This window comes from Balearica regulorum, chromosome 24, assembly GCF_011004875.1.
Source record: "Balearica regulorum gibbericeps isolate bBalReg1 chromosome 24, bBalReg1.pri, whole genome shotgun sequence".
NCBI classification, from domain to species: Eukaryota; Metazoa; Chordata; class Aves; order Gruiformes; family Gruidae; genus Balearica; species Balearica regulorum.
Window position 1 is genome coordinate 2,175,848 of NC_046207.1, and position 15,819 is coordinate 2,191,666.

The following is a 15,819-nucleotide window of genomic DNA, read 5'->3' on the forward strand; positions in this document are numbered from 1 at the left end:
CCCAGGGCAATGCCCCCTCCCGTCTGGGTTGAGGCTTTTCCCACTCCAAGAGCTGCAAAATATTAATTTATTTCTGGAAAAAGAAAACAAAACAAACCCAAAAAACCAACCCACCCCAGAAATCCTTAGGAAACGCAGCCACAAACACCCTGAAAATGCACCTGCAACCCCAGAACCGAGCTCTGCTCCAGCCCCGCTCCGATTCCTCTTCCTCCCATGGGAATTGCGTTGCCAGGAATTCAGCAACGGATGCAATGACCCGGTGAAATGACCGGGATAAACACCTCTCGCTGCAAAAATCCACGGCAAAAATAAACCCCGGTTGCAATTCCCCGCTCTCCCGTGGCGTTGCTATTTTCTACCGCCCGCGAGCGATTTGGAAGGAGCCCCATGGAAAGCAACAACTCGCATTCCCGACCGCTTATAGCACAGCACGTGTCCGCGTGAATCACCGCTCGGGATTCGGGGTTGGTTTTTGCAGTGAGTCAGAGCCAGCGAGGCCCCACCGCCATCCCCGAGCAGAAATCCTGAGTCAGAGCTTGGAAATGGCAGGAGGTTTAAAAAGATTTGCTGCCTTTTTTTTTATTCTTTTTTTTTCTTTTTTTCTTTTTTCTTTTTTCTTTTTTCTTTTTTCTTTTTTCTTTTTTTTCTTTTTTTCTTTTTTTTCTTTTTTTTTTCTTTTTTTTTTCTGCTGCCTCTCGAATTTGTAGAGGAGATTTTTTTTTTTTTCCCAAGAGGACGTACGATGGGAATTAAAAGGTTTGGGAGGGGGTGTCCTCCCGCTTGGGTCTGGGATTTGGAAGTTGGATTAAGGGAAATTCCCCCAAATGTAGGAAAATCGGAGCGCGGAGCGACGATGCAGCATGGCACGGGGCTGCTGAAAGCTGCTTTGCATCCCCCTCCCTGCACCCAGCCCCGGGCGAGGGCCGGATCCAGGCGGTGCCCAGGGAGCCCCATCACGTCCCACATCCCCAGGGCACCTTGTACCGCCGGGTCACCCGTGTCCCCACGTCCCCCGCGTCCCCACGGCACCCTGCCTTCAAGGAAAGGCCTCGGAGCAGAGGGTGAAGGAGCTTCACCTCGGCGACCCCAAGTCCTGCCCTTCCTTACCACCATAATTAACAAAGTTTGATAATAATTACAGTAATCAATTGCTCTGCTAGACCCAGCTGTCCCCTGCTCCGTGCAGTGGGACCGTGCCCCTGCCCAGTGTCCTGGTGCAACATCCCAGTGCAATGTCCCAGTGCCCCAGTGCAGTGCCCCAGTGCAGTGTCCCAGTGCCCCGGTGCAGTGTCCCAGTGCAGTGTCCCAGTGCCCTGGTGCAATATCCCAGTGCAATGTCCCAGTGTCCCAGTGCCCTGGTGCAGCGTCCAAGTGCAGTGTCCCAGTGCCCCGGTGCAGTGTTCCACTGCAGTATCCCAGTCCCCCAGCGCAGTGTCCCAGTGCAGTGTCCCAGTGCCCCAGTGCAATGTCCCAGTGCAGTGTCCCAGTGTCCCAGTGCAGTGTTTCACTGCAGTGTCCCAGTGTCCCAGTACCCCAGCGCAGTGTCCCAGTGCAGTGTCCCAGCACCCTCGTGCAATGTCCCAGTGCAATGTCCCAGTGTCCCAGTGCAGTGTCCCAGTGCCCTGGCGCAGTGTCCCAGCGCGATGTCCCAGTCCCCCCATGCATTCCCCCGGTGCCCTGGGTATGTGGCCCCAGCGCATTGTCCCCGTGCCTGGTGCATTGTCCTAGTGCGTTGTCCTGATGTCACAGTGTACGGCCCCAGCGTCCCCACGCACGGCCCCAGCGTCCCCGTGCCTGGCCCCAGTATCCTGGAGGGTTGTCGCAGTGCCCCGGGAGCGGTGCCCTGCCCCGCCGCCCCCCTGCATCACCCCCCAGCGTTGCTGCGCGGTGTCGGGCCCGGCCCGGCTGCGCTGTCCTGCTGCACAGCCCAGGTGGGCCAGTGCCGCGTCCCCGTGGTATATACCCCCTGGGTATCGCCCCGTGCGCCGGCGCAATGTCCTGGCACACTGGGGCACCGTCTCCGTGCATTGCACCATAGCACCGGCCTGTTGCACTGTTCGTTGCACTCTCCTGGTGTCTGTGCGCTGTTCCTGTGCGCCGTCCTGGTGCACTGGAGCACTGTCCCATTGCACCGGAGTACTGTCCTGGTGCACTCCCCTGGTGCACTGTCCCTGTGCTCTATACCTGTGCACTATCCTTGTGCACTGTCCCGGTACATCGCTGTGGTGCACTAGCTGGCCGGTGCACTCTCCCTGTGCACTGTCCTGGTGCATTGCCCTGGAGCACTATCCTGGTGCGCAGGTTCACTGTCTTGGTGCACTGGGGCGCCAGCCTAGTTCCCTGCGCGCTGGTGCACTGTCCCAGAGCACAGCCCGTTGCACGGGTTCCCTGTCCCTGTGTACTAGAGCACCATCCCTGTGTACAGTCCCATTGCACTATCCCTGTGCGCTATCCCGGCGGAGCACTGTGCGCCACTGGTGGAGCCCTGGTGCACTGTCCTGGTGCATTGGCGCACCGTCCCTGTACACCGTCCTGGTGCACCAGAGCACTGTTTCTGTGCGCTGTCTCCGTGCGCTGTCCTATTGCACTGTCCCGGTGCAGTTTCACTGCCCCGTTGCACTGTTCCGTTGCCTGCCCCAGTGCACAGACTCGCTGTCCCGGTGCACTGTCCCGGTGCACTGTCCTGGTGCGCTGTGCTGTTGCACTGTCCCATTGCACAGTTTCCCTGCCCCGTTGCACCGTCCCGTTGCACAGTTGCACTGCCCCGTTGCACCGTCCCGTTGCACCGTCCCGGTGCACACTTGCACTGTCCCGGTACACACTTGCACTGTCCTGTTGCACTGTCCCGGTGCACTGTCCCGTTCCCGGTGCACACTTGCACTGTCCTGTTGCACTGTCCCGGTGCATTGTCCCGGTGCACACTTGCACTGTCCCGTTGCACTGTCCCGGTGCACACTTGCACTGTCCCGGTACACACTTGCACTGTCCCGGTGCACTGTCCCGGTGCACACTTGCACTGTCCCGGTACACACTTGCACTGTCCCGGTGCACTGTCCCGTTGCACACTTGCACTGTCCCGTTGCACTGTCCCGGTACACACTTGCACTGTCCCGGTGCACTGTCCCGTTGCACACTTGCACTGTCCCGGTACACACTTGCACTGTCCCGTTGCACACTTGCACTGTCCCGGTGCACTGTCCCGGTACACACTTGCACTGTCCCGGTGCACTGTCCCGTTGCACACTTGCACTGTCCCGTTGCACTGTCCCGGTACACACTTGCACTGTCCCGGTGCACTGTCCCGTTGCACACTTGCACTGTCCCGGTACACACTTGCACTGTCCCGTTGCACTGTCCCGTTGCACACTTGCACTGTCCCGGTACACACTTGCACTGTCCCGGTGCACTGTCCCGGTACACACTTGCACTGTCCCGGTACACACTTGCACTGTCCCGGTACACACTTGCACTGTCCCGGTGCACTGTCCCGTTGCACACTTGCACTGTCCCGGTGCACACTTGCACTGTCCCGGTACACACTTGCACTGTCCCGGTGCACTGTCCCGTTGCACACTTGCACTGTCCCGGTGCACACTTGCACTGTCCCGGTACACACTTGCACTGTCCCGTCGCACCGATCGCCCCGCGCCGGTTCCCGCCGCGCTGCAGTCCCACTCTCACCCGCAAGGGGGCGCCGCGGTGGGACCGAGCCTCGCTCCCCTGTGCTGCGCCTCACGCTCCATCCATCCAGCAGGGGGCGAGCGCGCCGCGTCTCACCATTGGCTGCGACGCGCCGGGAGCGAGGGGGCGGGAAAGGGGCAGCGCGGCCCGTTTCGGAAGAGGCGAGCTGATTGGTCGCGGCTCGTAGAGGAACCATGAAAAGCGGGCGCTGATTGGTCCCCGCGTTTTCCCCTCAGGGAGAGAGACGCGCACCGGGGCCGGTGTCGGGACCTGGGGTCGGCGCCATGGAGGAGCCGAGTTGCGGAGCTCAGTTCCGCGCTGCCGTTCAGGTTATCCAGGGCTTGCCCCGGAGCGGTGAGTAGAAGCCGGGAACGGGGGGCGGGGGCGCTGCTGCCGCGGCGGTAGCCGCGTCCGCAGTGCCCCCGGCCCCCGTTCCCGGCTCCGCTGAGGTTGTGTCGCGTCGTAGGTTCGTACCGACCCTCCTATGAGGAGATGCTGCGTTTCTACAGCTACTACAAGCAGGCGACGGCGGGACGCTGCCAAGGCCCGAGGCCCGGCTTCTGGGACCCCATCGGCCGGTACAAGTGGTAAGCTCCGTTTCCCCCCCGCCCCCGGACACCTGTGGTCCGAATTCTGCCCCCTCACAGCCGCTGTCACCCCCCCAGGGATGCCTGGCACAGCCTGGGGAGGATGTCCAAGGAGGAGGCGATGGCGGCTTACGTGGCTGAGATGAAGAAAGTGGCTCAAAAGGTAGTGGGGAGGGGGAGAGCGGTGAGGGTGGGGTGCTCGCTGGTGCCCGTCGCAAGCTGAGTCCCTCCCCAGATCATCGACACGGTGCCCATGGATGAAACGACGGAGGAGATGTTTGGGTACTTTGAGCCGCTCTATGAGGTGATCCATGACATGCCCCGGCCCCCCGAGGCCTTCTTCAAGAGGAAAGGGGGTGAGTGGGAGTCGCTGTGTGCCCAGCACATCCGTCTGTCCCATGCTCTTCTTTCCTGGCACGTCAGTCCTGCTGTTCCCTGCTTCTGTGCCAGTGTGCCCATCACCTCTGGGCTCTGCTTTTCCCCAGGGCACATTGTGCTGCTGCTCCCTGAGGGGGGAGGACAGGATGGATGCACCACGTCCCATCTGACTCCCCTGCCACAGCACAGCTGCTGCTGAGGTGCTTGTTTGGGCACCACCAAACAGGTGTCTCTTCACTCTGGGCTTTCTCCCTGCAAAACTTTGAGGAGAGAACTTGAGATTTGGCTTCCAAGTGCCCCTTGACCCAAATCCCTGTACACGGTAGAGCAGGGGATCGGCTCCTGTGTGGTGTTGCGGCAGGGAGGCTGTGCTTTCTCTTGGCACTGGCCCACCTCTGGGCAGGGCAGGCTGTGTACAGAGAGTGTGGGTCATCAGATGTAAACATGTGGATAAGCCGGCCAATTTTTGCAGTGGAGTGGATGTGGAGAAACAGGGGTTGAGAAACGGGATTACCGGGACTGTCTTGTGCTAGAGAAGGGTCCTTCCCCAGCCCTTTCCATGCCTCTGGCCACTGCCTCATGCAGAGAGGTGGCTGGGGACATGTCCCACCCCCAGAGGGACATGTCCCCAGACCAGAGCAGGGAGGTCCTCGGTGTATCTGACTTGACAGAAGCGTCCGAGGGAGCAAGGAGCTGGATTTGGTTCCAGAAGGTGTTGGCTACCGTGGAGTGAACCTGCCAGCTGTGTGTCTGGAGGTTTGGCTGTGCCACATTTCCAGTAGATTAGTTCAGTAGCAGATGAGCTTTTGAGGTATATTCGCAGCAGGTGTGTAAAACTGTCAGTGCTTTGCTAATGTCAGAAGAGTGCTGGCAAATACACTCGCTCCCAGGCTGTCCCCAGGCATCTGTCCTGCGTCTGACAGCTACTGTCACCCCCTGCTTCCAACAAGGATGCCGAAAACATGTTGCCTGTAGGCTTGGGCTCAGGACGGTTCCTCCTTCCTGTGGTACCCAGGTGCTTTTGTCCTCCATTTTGATGCTGAATCTCTTTAAAAGGCAAACACATGTAATTTTTCTCTGGAACATAAAAGCTGGGTCTAAACTCCTGGTCATTACCTGATCGGGAGTGTCATCCTGTGCTAGTGTCACTTATAAGTGACACCCTGTCACTTAAATCTAAACCTGGTAGCATCTGTGGAGCGAATGAGCCCAAGGCACCTGAAACGGTGGTTTAAGCTGCTGAACTTCTTAAGCTCTTGAGTCATTTGTGTTAAAGGTTCTCAAACCCGCCTTCAGATTTTGTGTGATTGTGGCTTTTGTTACCAATAATCCAGAGGAGAAAGGTGATTTTAGGCACTGCGGTGGGTGAGAGTGGAGCGTGGTGGGTGCAGGGCCCTCAGCGGCTGCAGAGCTTTTGGGAGACAGAGGTGCTGCACAGGGGGAGTCCGGGCAGGTTTGGGTTTGTTTATTTACGGAGTCAACGCACTGTAAAGTGGCACTTGGAACCCAAATTGTGAATGGTTCAGGGGCCAATGGGTCTCCAGTTAGCGGAGCTCTCATCAGTGTCTTGTAGGCATAGGCCAAGACACTGAAGTACAAAGGAACCGATGATTAAGCCCTTAATGCACAGGCTTGGTGCCGCTCTGCGGGCATGGCGGGCCGGTGTTGGAGCTGGGTGGTGATGTGCGAGGTGATGGGACCCTGCCTGCCCCCCCTGGGGCAGGCTCAGGGGTCACAGCACAAACACTGAGGAGGGATTTGGGGACAGTGACATTCCTGAGCAGAGCAGCTTGTCTGTGGGGTGGGGGCTGTCTTTGTCCCCCCAGGGGATTCAGTCACCTGGGCCAGGCTCTGGGGGGTCCCACGGCCGTGGGCCTGCTGTGGTGGCGAAGGCAGGTTGGGAACTGCAGAGATGTGCAGGCAGGGCAGCGTTGCCACATACCTGCCTGACCAGGAGCAGGGAGCAAAGTCCTGGGGGCTGGTGGAAACGTGGCTGGGCTTAACCCTGTGGGGAGGGCTGGATCAGGGCAGGCAGCCACCCCGGGCCCTCTCTGGGGTGCCGCTGCCTGCTGAAAGCCTTGCAGGTGATGGCAGCACGTGCTGCCTAGACAAGACTCTCCCCAGCCACTGCTTCTTGCGTTAGGTTCTGTTTGTTAGCTTGGGTGTGCCCTGCCAGAGGAGGGTGACCGTCACCCATGGGTGTTTACCCAGCTGTTGGACGGTTGCTGATCCCTCTGCCTGCTGCCGCAGGGGCTCAGGGGATAGGGACTCCCCGCCACCCCCGGGGGAGTGAGACTTTCTGCGCAGGGTAGACCCTGCTGTGGCTGGTTGAGTTCATGTTGATTCCCGGCCGTCAGCAAACGGAGCCGGCCCCTCTCCATCCCCACCGGCCGCTGTGCGTGTATGGAGGCTGCTAGCCTGCCTGGCAGGAGGGTGGCCCCACATCCACGTGTCCCCCTGCCGTGGTGGCAGGGAAGCAGTGCAGAGCCCAGCCCACAGACAACTCCTGCTGCGAGGATCCTCCACACTGCTTTAATTCTCCTCTGCCCCTTTTCCTCCCTGCAGGCAGTCGGGAGTGCACGGCTGACCCCAGCCGGGATGATGTAGTGAGCAGCCCGGGTCTGGAGAGCCCCGAAGACACCCTGCCTGGGGAGCAGCAGAATGGGCAGCACGTGCCAGGTTGGTCTCCCTGGTGTGGCCAGCACCCGGCAGAGACCCTGCAGAGGAGGCACCGGTGATGGGGCTGGGCCTCTGTCTGCCTGCAGAGCTGTTGGCTTCAGGCATGGCTGGTCCAAGCCTGCCGGTGTTTGAGGTGCTGCCTGAGTCACGGCGAGCTGGAGCTTTTTGTGGGTCCAGCTCTCAGCACTGTTCTTGATGCTGGGGTAACCCTGAGCCTGGTGGTTTGACTCTGCATGGCTCTTACCCGTGCCAAGGGGCCTGATTCTGCTAAACCGCAGTGAGGCGGTGAGGTTGTTTCCCCGTGGACTGGGCAGACGTCACCCTGGAAGGTCCATGTTCCGGGAGAGGTTGTTCCCCCTTGGCTCAAGCCCAGTCCACCCCTTCCACGGCACAGGGAGCCATGGTGCCGAGCCCAGGCCCTCCCTAATGCCTTGGCTCTGCTTCTTCTTGAACAGCCCCTCGCACACTCACCCACCCACTGCCGTGTGCCTCCCTCGAGGGCACACATAGCTCTCCCGGCCCAGAAGAGCCTCCTGCTGTGCCTAGAGTTGGGTCGGGTGCTCTGGGGTGGCGTTCGTCCTGCTGCCATCCTGGCCCTCCCCTGAGGAAGAGGGCGAGTGCCTGCGTCCTCGAGTGCGCCTGGGCTGGCAGCATGTGGGGGGCTGGGCAGCATCCCTGCCTGCGTGACGAGGCACGCTGTCACCCCAGTGGCAGTTGGCGTTGTGCGAGCGGTACCCGTTCCCTGCCAGAGCGGCCAGGGCCGTGGATCCTGCTGGAGGGGCTCCCCGCTGTGCCGGGGTTTTGGCTGGCCACTGCGGCAGCCCTCTCCCCATCTGGGAGCTGCATGTGGACAGAGAAACCTGCCCTAAAACAGCACGGTGTTGGGGCGTGCCTGCCTGGGAGCGGGGCTCTGCGATGCCGTGGGCAGGAGGAGGGGGAATTTGGTCCTTGGATTCACAGCCACGATCTAGTAACAGAGCCGGTTCCTTCCCCCTCTGTGCCTCAGTTTCCTTCTCCTCCTGCCTCACCTCGTGCATGTGGACGCTGCCTTCCTGCCCGCTTGCGGACCTGTTGCCTTGCAGCTGCGCTGAGCTTCTGCTGCCCTTCAGACGTGACCGAAAGGCCTTTCTGCCACGCCATGTGCTTCCCTTCCAGGAAGTGGGCTGGCTCCTGCCACTGAGGCGCTTGAGGGTAGCCAGGTGACCAGTGACTCCGAGGGGGACGTGTACTGCGATACCCTGGAGCAGATGGAGCGTGAGCAGGTAACGGAGGGCTGGGACACGCTGGGGTCCTGCCGTACCACGGCAGCAGCTTTACCTGCTGCCAGCCCTGCCCTGCCTGCGCTGCACGAGCCGATCTCTCCATATCACTGTCAGCTCTGTGCTGCCATCCTGGGAGCCCTGCCAGACTCCCCAAACCTACGGGGCCACCCAGCTGCACCCCTCTGTACTATGTGTCCCTCTTGGACCCTGGTCCCTGTCGCAGAGGGGAGGGTGAGGAGCCTTCGGTGTGGCCCCCCCCTTGTTCCTTTGGTGCAGCTTCGGTGGGGCGCTGGTGGGCTGCCGGGGCTGGTGCAGGCTCCTCGCTTGCACCCTTGCCACTCGCTCGCTGCTCCCTGCTACCGGGCAGCTCGGCTGCCACCAGCAGCGCTCGGCACTGGGGGTGCTACAGCGAGGCTCAGGGGATCCCACGGGCAGGAGGGTGGAAGCTGCCCGGCTTCTCCCTGGAGCTCTTCCGCCATCTTGAGCCTCAGCACCTCGCTTCCCTCTGGGGTTCTGCACTGTCACCTCCTGAACTGGGCGCTAACTGGTGCGGCTGGTGGCATTCGTCTTCCCTCAGCCCCGCGTGCCCTCTGCCACCAATAATGCCACCACAGGGCAGGTGGAGAGACACTGTCACTACCCTGGTGTCAGCTGCCATGGCCCTGCAGCCCCTGGGGAGGGGAGCGGGGGTCTTAGGGCCCTTCTTCTCTCCCCTCGTGCAGGCTGGGCAGCTGCTGGGTCTCTCCCTGAACGGCGTCTGGGCCGGGCCTGAGCCCCCAGTGCCCCGCGGTGCTGGGCAGGGGGAGCAGGCCGAAAGCAGAAGACTAGAGGGGAGGAGCAGCACTGGCCTCGCAGCCCTTGGCTCTGAGAGAGGTGGGTGCAGCGTTTGGCTCCTGCGCGCCTTCCTGCTGCTCCCTCCCCACCTCCTGGCAAGCAGGGCAGGATTGGGGGGGCTGCGACCACTGACAGGGAACAGAGTTTGGCTCCAGCATCCAGGCGTGGCTTCAGTAGCTGTGAGGAGTCCTGTGTGTCCCCTCTCTTCACCTCTTGGTCCCCGAGCAGTTTGGTCTCTTTTCCCCTCCAGGACATGTCCCCTGTGTTGCCTGTTTCTCACAATGGCACTAAATTGCCTGAATTTGGGGGATGCTCTGCCAACTCCTCTCCAGCAGCTGGGTGGGCAGCGCGGACCCTCAGCTGCCTGCACCCAGTTTCGTCCCCACTGCCAGCGTCTGCCTGGTGCCTCTGGCTGTGGGTGATGCAGGGGTGTGAACCCTCCCCAGGAGGGGACAGGGTGAAATGGGGCCCTGTGTCCCTGGAGGCATCCCCCCGGTCCTGCGGATGCCCCGCTCCGGCAGTGCCGCTTGCCTAACGCCACCCGCTGCTGCTGCCAGTGTTTGGGGATGACCAAGCCCTGAGCTGTGCTGCTGTTGAGAGGGGACAAGGAGCCTCCTGCCAACCTCTGCAGCTCTCTCCAGGCACATCTGGGGGGCTTTCTGCACCGGCGGGCACTGCCGCCTTCACCTGTGGACTGGGAGGGGTGGTCCTGCCATTATCTTCCCTCCCCACTGTTGATGTTTCTGCAAACACTCCCAGGCTGCTTGCCCTTGGGACTTGTAACGAGGCCAGTAAGGCCAGGCTGGGCCATGCCCCGGCGTGCTGGTGTGAGCTGGGGCTGGCAGCGAGCCCCCGTCTGTCTCCCACTCGCTGTGCAGATTATCCGGGTGTTTGCCGGGCTGCAGCCAGGCTGGTTTGGGGCCTTCACTGAGCCCAAGGGCCCGGCAGTGAGGCAGCCGCGCAGGCAAGGCGTCCTGCCTGGCGTGGGGGTCCTGCCTGTGCTGGGTGGGGCAAAGTGACCCCCACCACTGCCACTGTGCTGGGGGGACGTGGTGTCCCCTGTCTGCAGGGATGGTGTCAGCTGGTGGAGGGGGATGTGGGCTGTGGGCAGAGCTGGCAGGGTGCAGGCAGCTGATGAGACCCACTGCTCGCTGTTTGGTGACAGCGCACAGGGTGGGCCATGCCAGCCCTCGGGGAGCACGAGGCGGGCAGCGCTGCCACCTCTAACCAGTGCCCATCTTTGTGCCCCACAGATCCCTGGCTCACCAGGGAAGAGGAGGACACTGCGAGCGCCCCTGAGCTCGCCCACCAGCTGCCGCTGGAGCTGGAGGCCCACGTGGCCAGCGCTGTCCAAGCCCTGCAGGATGACATGCGGCGAGTGCTGGAGCGCCTGAGCGAGCTGGAGACGCTCACCTCTGCGCAGGTACGTGCTGTGCGGGGAGCCGCTGCACGCTGACGCTGGCTGGCAGGGCCGCGATGCCTGCACCAACGTGGGCCAGCCCAGCAGGGTTTGGCTCCGGTCCCTGCAAATGGGCAGCCCCGGGTGGCTCAGGGGCCGAGACCTCGGGGTTTGGTGACACCTCCTGGTGCGGTGGAGGCTGCTGCTGCTCTACCCCAGGGTGCAGGCAGGGAGCCGCTGCCCCCGTCATTCCCATTGTCCCTGGGGCCTGGCCCGGCTGTGCCATGTGGAGCCCTCGCAGGAGCGCTGAGCGGGCTCCCTTCTCTCACGGGGACGTGGGGGTGGAAGGGGGGTGCCCAGCCCTGTCTGCACCCCAAGACTTCTCCTGTCTTGCAGGGGGATACAGCTGGGACCGACCATGACCAACCTCTCGCTCCACAGGTGAGTGTGGGGTGGAGGCAGCGCTGTGGGGTGGCCCTGCGGCCCCACACCTGCCCACGGGTCTGGCTGCCCCACAGGGGCCTGGAGACACGGCGGGTGGGGGGTCAGGCAGGTCGGGGAAGGGTCCCTCAGCTGGGAAGCAGGTGACATTCCTGGGGTTGTGTTCCCTGTGTCCGGGCACTGGGGACAACAGTTCTGATGCAAGATCTGCACAGGATGACAGACGCGACAAGGACAGTGGGGCTGTGACAGAGGCCTGCCACCGCCTGCCTTTCGGCAGAGGGCTGGGGGGGATGTTTGGCCGCACTGGTGACACCTCTGTCCCCCTCCCCACACCGCCTCTCTCTGTCCCCTCATCAGGCACCATCCCCGTGGCCCCTGACTGTCTCCCTGCGCACCCTCCTCTTCCTCCTCACCTGGCCCTTCGTCACCCAGTGGCTGCTGCGACGCTGGCAGGGCAGGAAGAGGTGACCGACGTGTCCCTGCTGCCACCGCCGGCCCCGAGATGGGGCACGGGACGGCCCCGCCGGGCTGCCACCACCCCTCCTTCCCCATCCTGCTTGGCATGAGCCGGGGAAGCGCCACGGGATCGACGAGGGAATCGCCTCACCCAGCCACAGGGTCTCCTGCGGGCCGGGACCCCAGCCCCAAGGGAGGGGCAGCCACCGCGCACACCGCCGACCGCCACCGTCACTCTCGGGGTCTCACCGGTACCGCCAGGACGGCAAAGGGACCACCGAGCCAGCCGTGGGGTGCGGGATCACCCCTCGCACCCCAAAAATGGGATCCCGTGGGATCCCCTCGCTACCGCACCCAGACAGAGGGGCCGCCCGCCAGCGCTGCCGCCCCGGTGCCGGGCGGGCGGTGGGACGCAGCCGCCAGTTCCACGAAGTGTTCGACCATCTGCACCTGCCTCAATTAAAGTTGCCTTTTCAGCCCAGCGCCGGCTGCCTGCTGCCCCGCCGCGGGGAGGGGACGGCCGGGGGCAGGGGGGCAGCTGCCTGGCCTGGCCCCGGCTCCGGGGGGGGGGGGGGGGGAAGCTGTGGGCAGCTCGCGGCGGGCAGGACCGGGCAGGCCGAGGCCTCCGGTGTGGGCGGGCAGCTGCCAGCACCACCTCCCGCCCGGCCACGGGTGCCCCGGCTGCGGCGGCTGGTACCGGGGCGGGGGGGGGGACAACACACGGACGGACACCCACCCCCCCCGCTTCCGCACGGGCAGACGGCGGCTTCTTGCCCGGGGGGGGGGGGGGGCAGGGGGTTGGGGACCCCCCCCCTCTCCCCGGCGGTGCCACCCTGGGAGTCCCCGGTCGTCGCTTCCCCCGCCCCCCCCCCCCCCCCCGTGGAGCACGGATCCCCCGTGGGCTGGCGCACCCCCCGTGGGTCCCCAGGCCGTGTGTCCCACGGCGCGGCCCCCTGTCGTGTGTGTGTCGTGTCCCCCCCGGGCTGCCCCCATGCCCGTGGGGCCCCACGGACCGTGACGGGGGTGACACCGCCACCGCGCGGTGACAGGCCCCGGGCCGCCCTGCGCCCCCCCCCCCCCCGCCCGCCCCGACCCAGCGTCCAGGCCCGCAGCTCCGCGCCGCCCCTGCGAAAAAGGGACGCGGTGCCTTTAAGGAGGGACTTCTTTCCTCTCAGGTTTGTTTACATCTCCCTCCGCGCGGCAACCGCCGCACCCGGCGCAGCTTCGCGATTCCTCCGCCCACCCCTTGCCCCCCCCGCACCGCCCTCCCCCCTCCCGCGGGGTCTCCCCGCCGCCCGGCCCGTTACAGCCCCCCCCCCCCCCAGCCCGGGGACGCCGCCGGGGCGGAGGAGCCGCACCGCAGCCCGGAGACTCCTCCGCGGTGGGGGGGGGGGGACGGACTCCTTTCGGGCCGGCCCACGGGCTGGCCGCGGGGGGGGGGGGGCGGGGGCGCTGCCCTCGGCGCGGCCCTGAAGGTCGCCGGGCCCCGGGCCCGAGGGGAGCCCCTCCGCGCGTGGTACGGCCCGGCCCCACCCCCGCCCCTCCGCATTGGCGGGGCTGCGCGCGAGTGACATCCGTCTCGGCCAATCGCGGCCCTCCTCGTGCAGAGTCCAGGAGGCGGGTCCCAACGGGCGGACCCTCCCTCCGCGCCCGTCGATTGGCCAAGGGGGCGGCACCGCCCGCGTGCGGGGAACGGTAGTGGCGGTGGCGGGCGCGCGGCGGGGCAGAGGCGGGGACGGGGCGCTGCGGGTCCCGGCCTGCCAGGGGGCGGGGCGAACAGCGCGCCTGCGCGGGGCGGGGCGGGGCGCGCGCGGGTACATAAGGCGGGGGAGCGGGCGGGGAGCGGCAGTCGGGAGCAGGCGGCGGCGGCGGCGGGTGGCAGCGTGGGGCGGGGCGCGGCGGGGGGAGGCGGCGGCGGCGCGTGCCATGCGCGCGGGGGGGCGGGTCCGGCGGCGTTAACCCCTCTGCGACCGGCGGCGGTGACCCCGGGGGCCTCGGCCCCGCGCCATGGCCCCGGCGGCCTGAAGGGAGGGAGGAAGGGAGGGAGGGCGGGGGGCGGCCCCATGCGGCGCGGGTAGCGCCTGTCCCCGAGGGAGCGGAGCCGAGCGCCATGGCAGACGCGGTGCCCGCCGAGCCGGGGCCGGAGCCCCAGTGCGAACCGGAGTCCCGCTGCGAGCCCGAGTCGCAGCCGGAGCCCGAGCGCGGCGACGCGCCGGCAGCGGACGGTGAGGCCGGGCGGCTGCCACCCCCCGGGGCGGAGGAGGCGGCGGCGGCGGCGGCAGCAGCGGAGGGCGCGGGCGGCGCCGAGGGGCGGCCGTCGGCGGGCGGAGCGGCGCGTCCCGGCCTGGGCCCGCGGTACCGATCGTCGGTGGGTCGCACCGAAGAGTGGCCGGTGAAGAAGAAGCACCGTCGGCGGCCGTCGAAGAAGAAGCGGCGCTGGAAGCCCTACTCGAAGCTGAGCTGGGAGGAGAAGCAGCAGTTCGACGAGCGGCAGAGCCTCCGCGCCTCCCGGCTGCGCGCCGAGATGTTCGCCAAGGGGCAGCCGGTGGCTCCCTACAACACCACGCAGTTCCTGATGGAGGACCACGACCAGGAGGAGCCCGACCTGAAAACCGGGTTGTACCCGCGGAGAGCGGCCGCCAAGTCGGACGACACCAGCGAGGAGGATTTCCTGGAGGAGGCGGCGGAGGAGGACGGGGGCAGCGACGGGATGGGGGGAGACGGCAGCGAGTTTCTGCAGAGAGACTTCTCGGAGACCTACGAGCGTTACCATGTGGAGAGCCTGCAGAACATGAGCAAGCAGGAGCTGGTGAAGGAATACCTGGAGCTGGAGAAGTGTCTCTCCCGTATGGAGGAGGAAAACAACCGGCTGAGGATGGAGAGCAAAAAACACGGGGGGGAAACGGCGGAGACGGCGCGGTTACAGCAGCTGGAGCTGGAGGTGGACAGGTTACGAGCCGAGAACCTGCAGCTGCTGAAGGAGAAGGACCTGCCCAGGCAGGAGAAAGGCCCCTGCCAGCTGGGGGAGTGACACTGGGGACGGGGAGGGGGGACGGGGACACGGGGGGGGCTTTTTACAGTGGTGGGGTGGAACAGTCTATACGTTGTACAGAGATGCCGCGGACCCTCTTTAACGGGAGTAAAGCGGGGGGGGGGTTCGGCCTCCCCCTTTTTAGGTGGCTGAGATGGGGCGGGGGGGGGGGTTGATGTATTGGTGATATTTGGTTTATGATTTTATTATTTTTTTGTCTAAACCAAAAATGGCAAAAAAAAAAAATTCCCTGGGAAAGCTGTAAATTGGCCAAAACTGACTATAAAAATAATTATAGAGGTCTAATAAATTTAATTACTTGTAACTGTAACGGTTTTGGTGTGATTTCTAGAAAATATTCAGAATGGCATTCCACAAGGGAGTATATTTTGAATTATTTTTGTGATGCTATAACTGGTCTGAGGGATCATTTGATTAAATATATCCATAATTTCCCGCTTAAGTGGGGGGAAAAAATAATAAAAAAGGGTTATTTTCAATTCTCATCCTTCTCCATGAGCTGAAATAGTTAAAAATACCTGGGCAAGGGATGACAGCTCTTCGTATCATTTGTATAATGGACACTGCTCGCACCTCTGGTGTATTAATACACTAAAGTAGGTTTGTTTGCCTAAAGGCTCGGTTAAACTTGACTCTGGTTCCTCCCAGGTCAGTTAGCTGAAATCGGGGCAAAAAACTGCCTAAAAAATGTACTTCTAAGCTACAAGTGAGAGGAGGGGATTAAGGGGAAAAACAAACCAAAAACTTTCAAGTTTTGGAGCAGCCCAGGGAAAAGTTTTGGTTGTTGGTACTTGGCCTCTGAAATGGCTGACAGGGCTCGGGGGAGGCGAATGTGGCAGCTGAACCTTTCGCTTCACCTGGGAGGGGAAAGGGGGGGAATAAAAACTGGGCAGCTGCATGATCCGTGGGAGGTTTTTTGGGGGAAAACCAGGTAAATTGAAGGGTAAAGTGACAGAAAGGACTGAGGCTGTGCTGGTGTGACTGAAGGACAGCAGACTCCAAATTCGGAGAGTGTTAATGAACCTGATACCCAGGGAGCTGGGG

General features: G+C 63.5%; 2 protein-coding genes across 4 annotated transcripts; both read left to right on the forward strand.

Moving 5' to 3' along the window:
* Positions 1-3,881: 3,881 nt before the first annotated feature.
* ACBD4 (acyl-CoA binding domain containing 4) lies at positions 3,882-12,204 on the forward strand. 3 transcript variants are annotated; one of them, XM_075775144.1, is made up of 10 exons: positions 3,882-4,038; positions 4,151-4,271; positions 4,350-4,434; positions 4,507-4,627; positions 7,215-7,328; positions 8,484-8,590; positions 9,313-9,463; positions 10,678-10,847; positions 11,220-11,264; positions 11,625-12,204. In XM_075775144.1, the coding sequence occupies exons 1-10, from the start codon at positions 3,969-3,971 to the stop codon at positions 11,733-11,735; spliced, it is 1,095 nt and encodes a 364-aa protein (XP_075631259.1). In that variant the 5' UTR covers positions 3,882-3,968; the 3' UTR covers positions 11,736-12,204. The 3 variants fall into 3 exon arrangements, with proteins under 3 accessions (XP_075631259.1, XP_075631261.1, XP_075631260.1); XM_075775145.1 differs by having other exon boundaries at positions 3,950-4,048; positions 4,090-4,271; XM_075775146.1 differs by lacking the exons at positions 8,484-8,590; positions 9,313-9,463.
* Positions 12,205-13,611: 1,407 nt separating this feature from the next.
* HEXIM1 (HEXIM P-TEFb complex subunit 1) lies at positions 13,612-15,079 on the forward strand. The gene has a single exon (XM_075775113.1). The coding sequence runs from the start codon at positions 13,834-13,836 to the stop codon at positions 14,752-14,754; it is 921 nt and encodes a 306-aa protein (XP_075631228.1). The 5' UTR covers positions 13,612-13,833; the 3' UTR covers positions 14,755-15,079.
* Positions 15,080-15,819: the final 740 nt, after the last annotated feature.

Bases quoted from the DNA above. Each gene is read 5' to 3' on its own strand.
- ACBD4 (XM_075775144.1), top strand. From the start codon at position 3,969: ATGGAGGAGCCGAGTTGCGGAGCTCAGTTCCGCGCTGCCGTTCAGGTT. The intron at 4,039-4,150 runs GTGAGTAGAAGC...GTCGCGTCGTAG, and splicing joins CCAGGGCTTGCCCCGGAGCG to GTTCGTACCGACCCTCCTAT. The intron at 7,329-8,483 runs GTTGGTCTCCCT...CTTCCCTTCCAG, and splicing joins GAATGGGCAGCACGTGCCAG to GAAGTGGGCTGGCTCCTGCC.
- HEXIM1 (XM_075775113.1), top strand. From the start codon at position 13,834: ATGGCAGACGCGGTGCCCGCCGAGCCGGGGCCGGAGCCCCAGTGCGAA.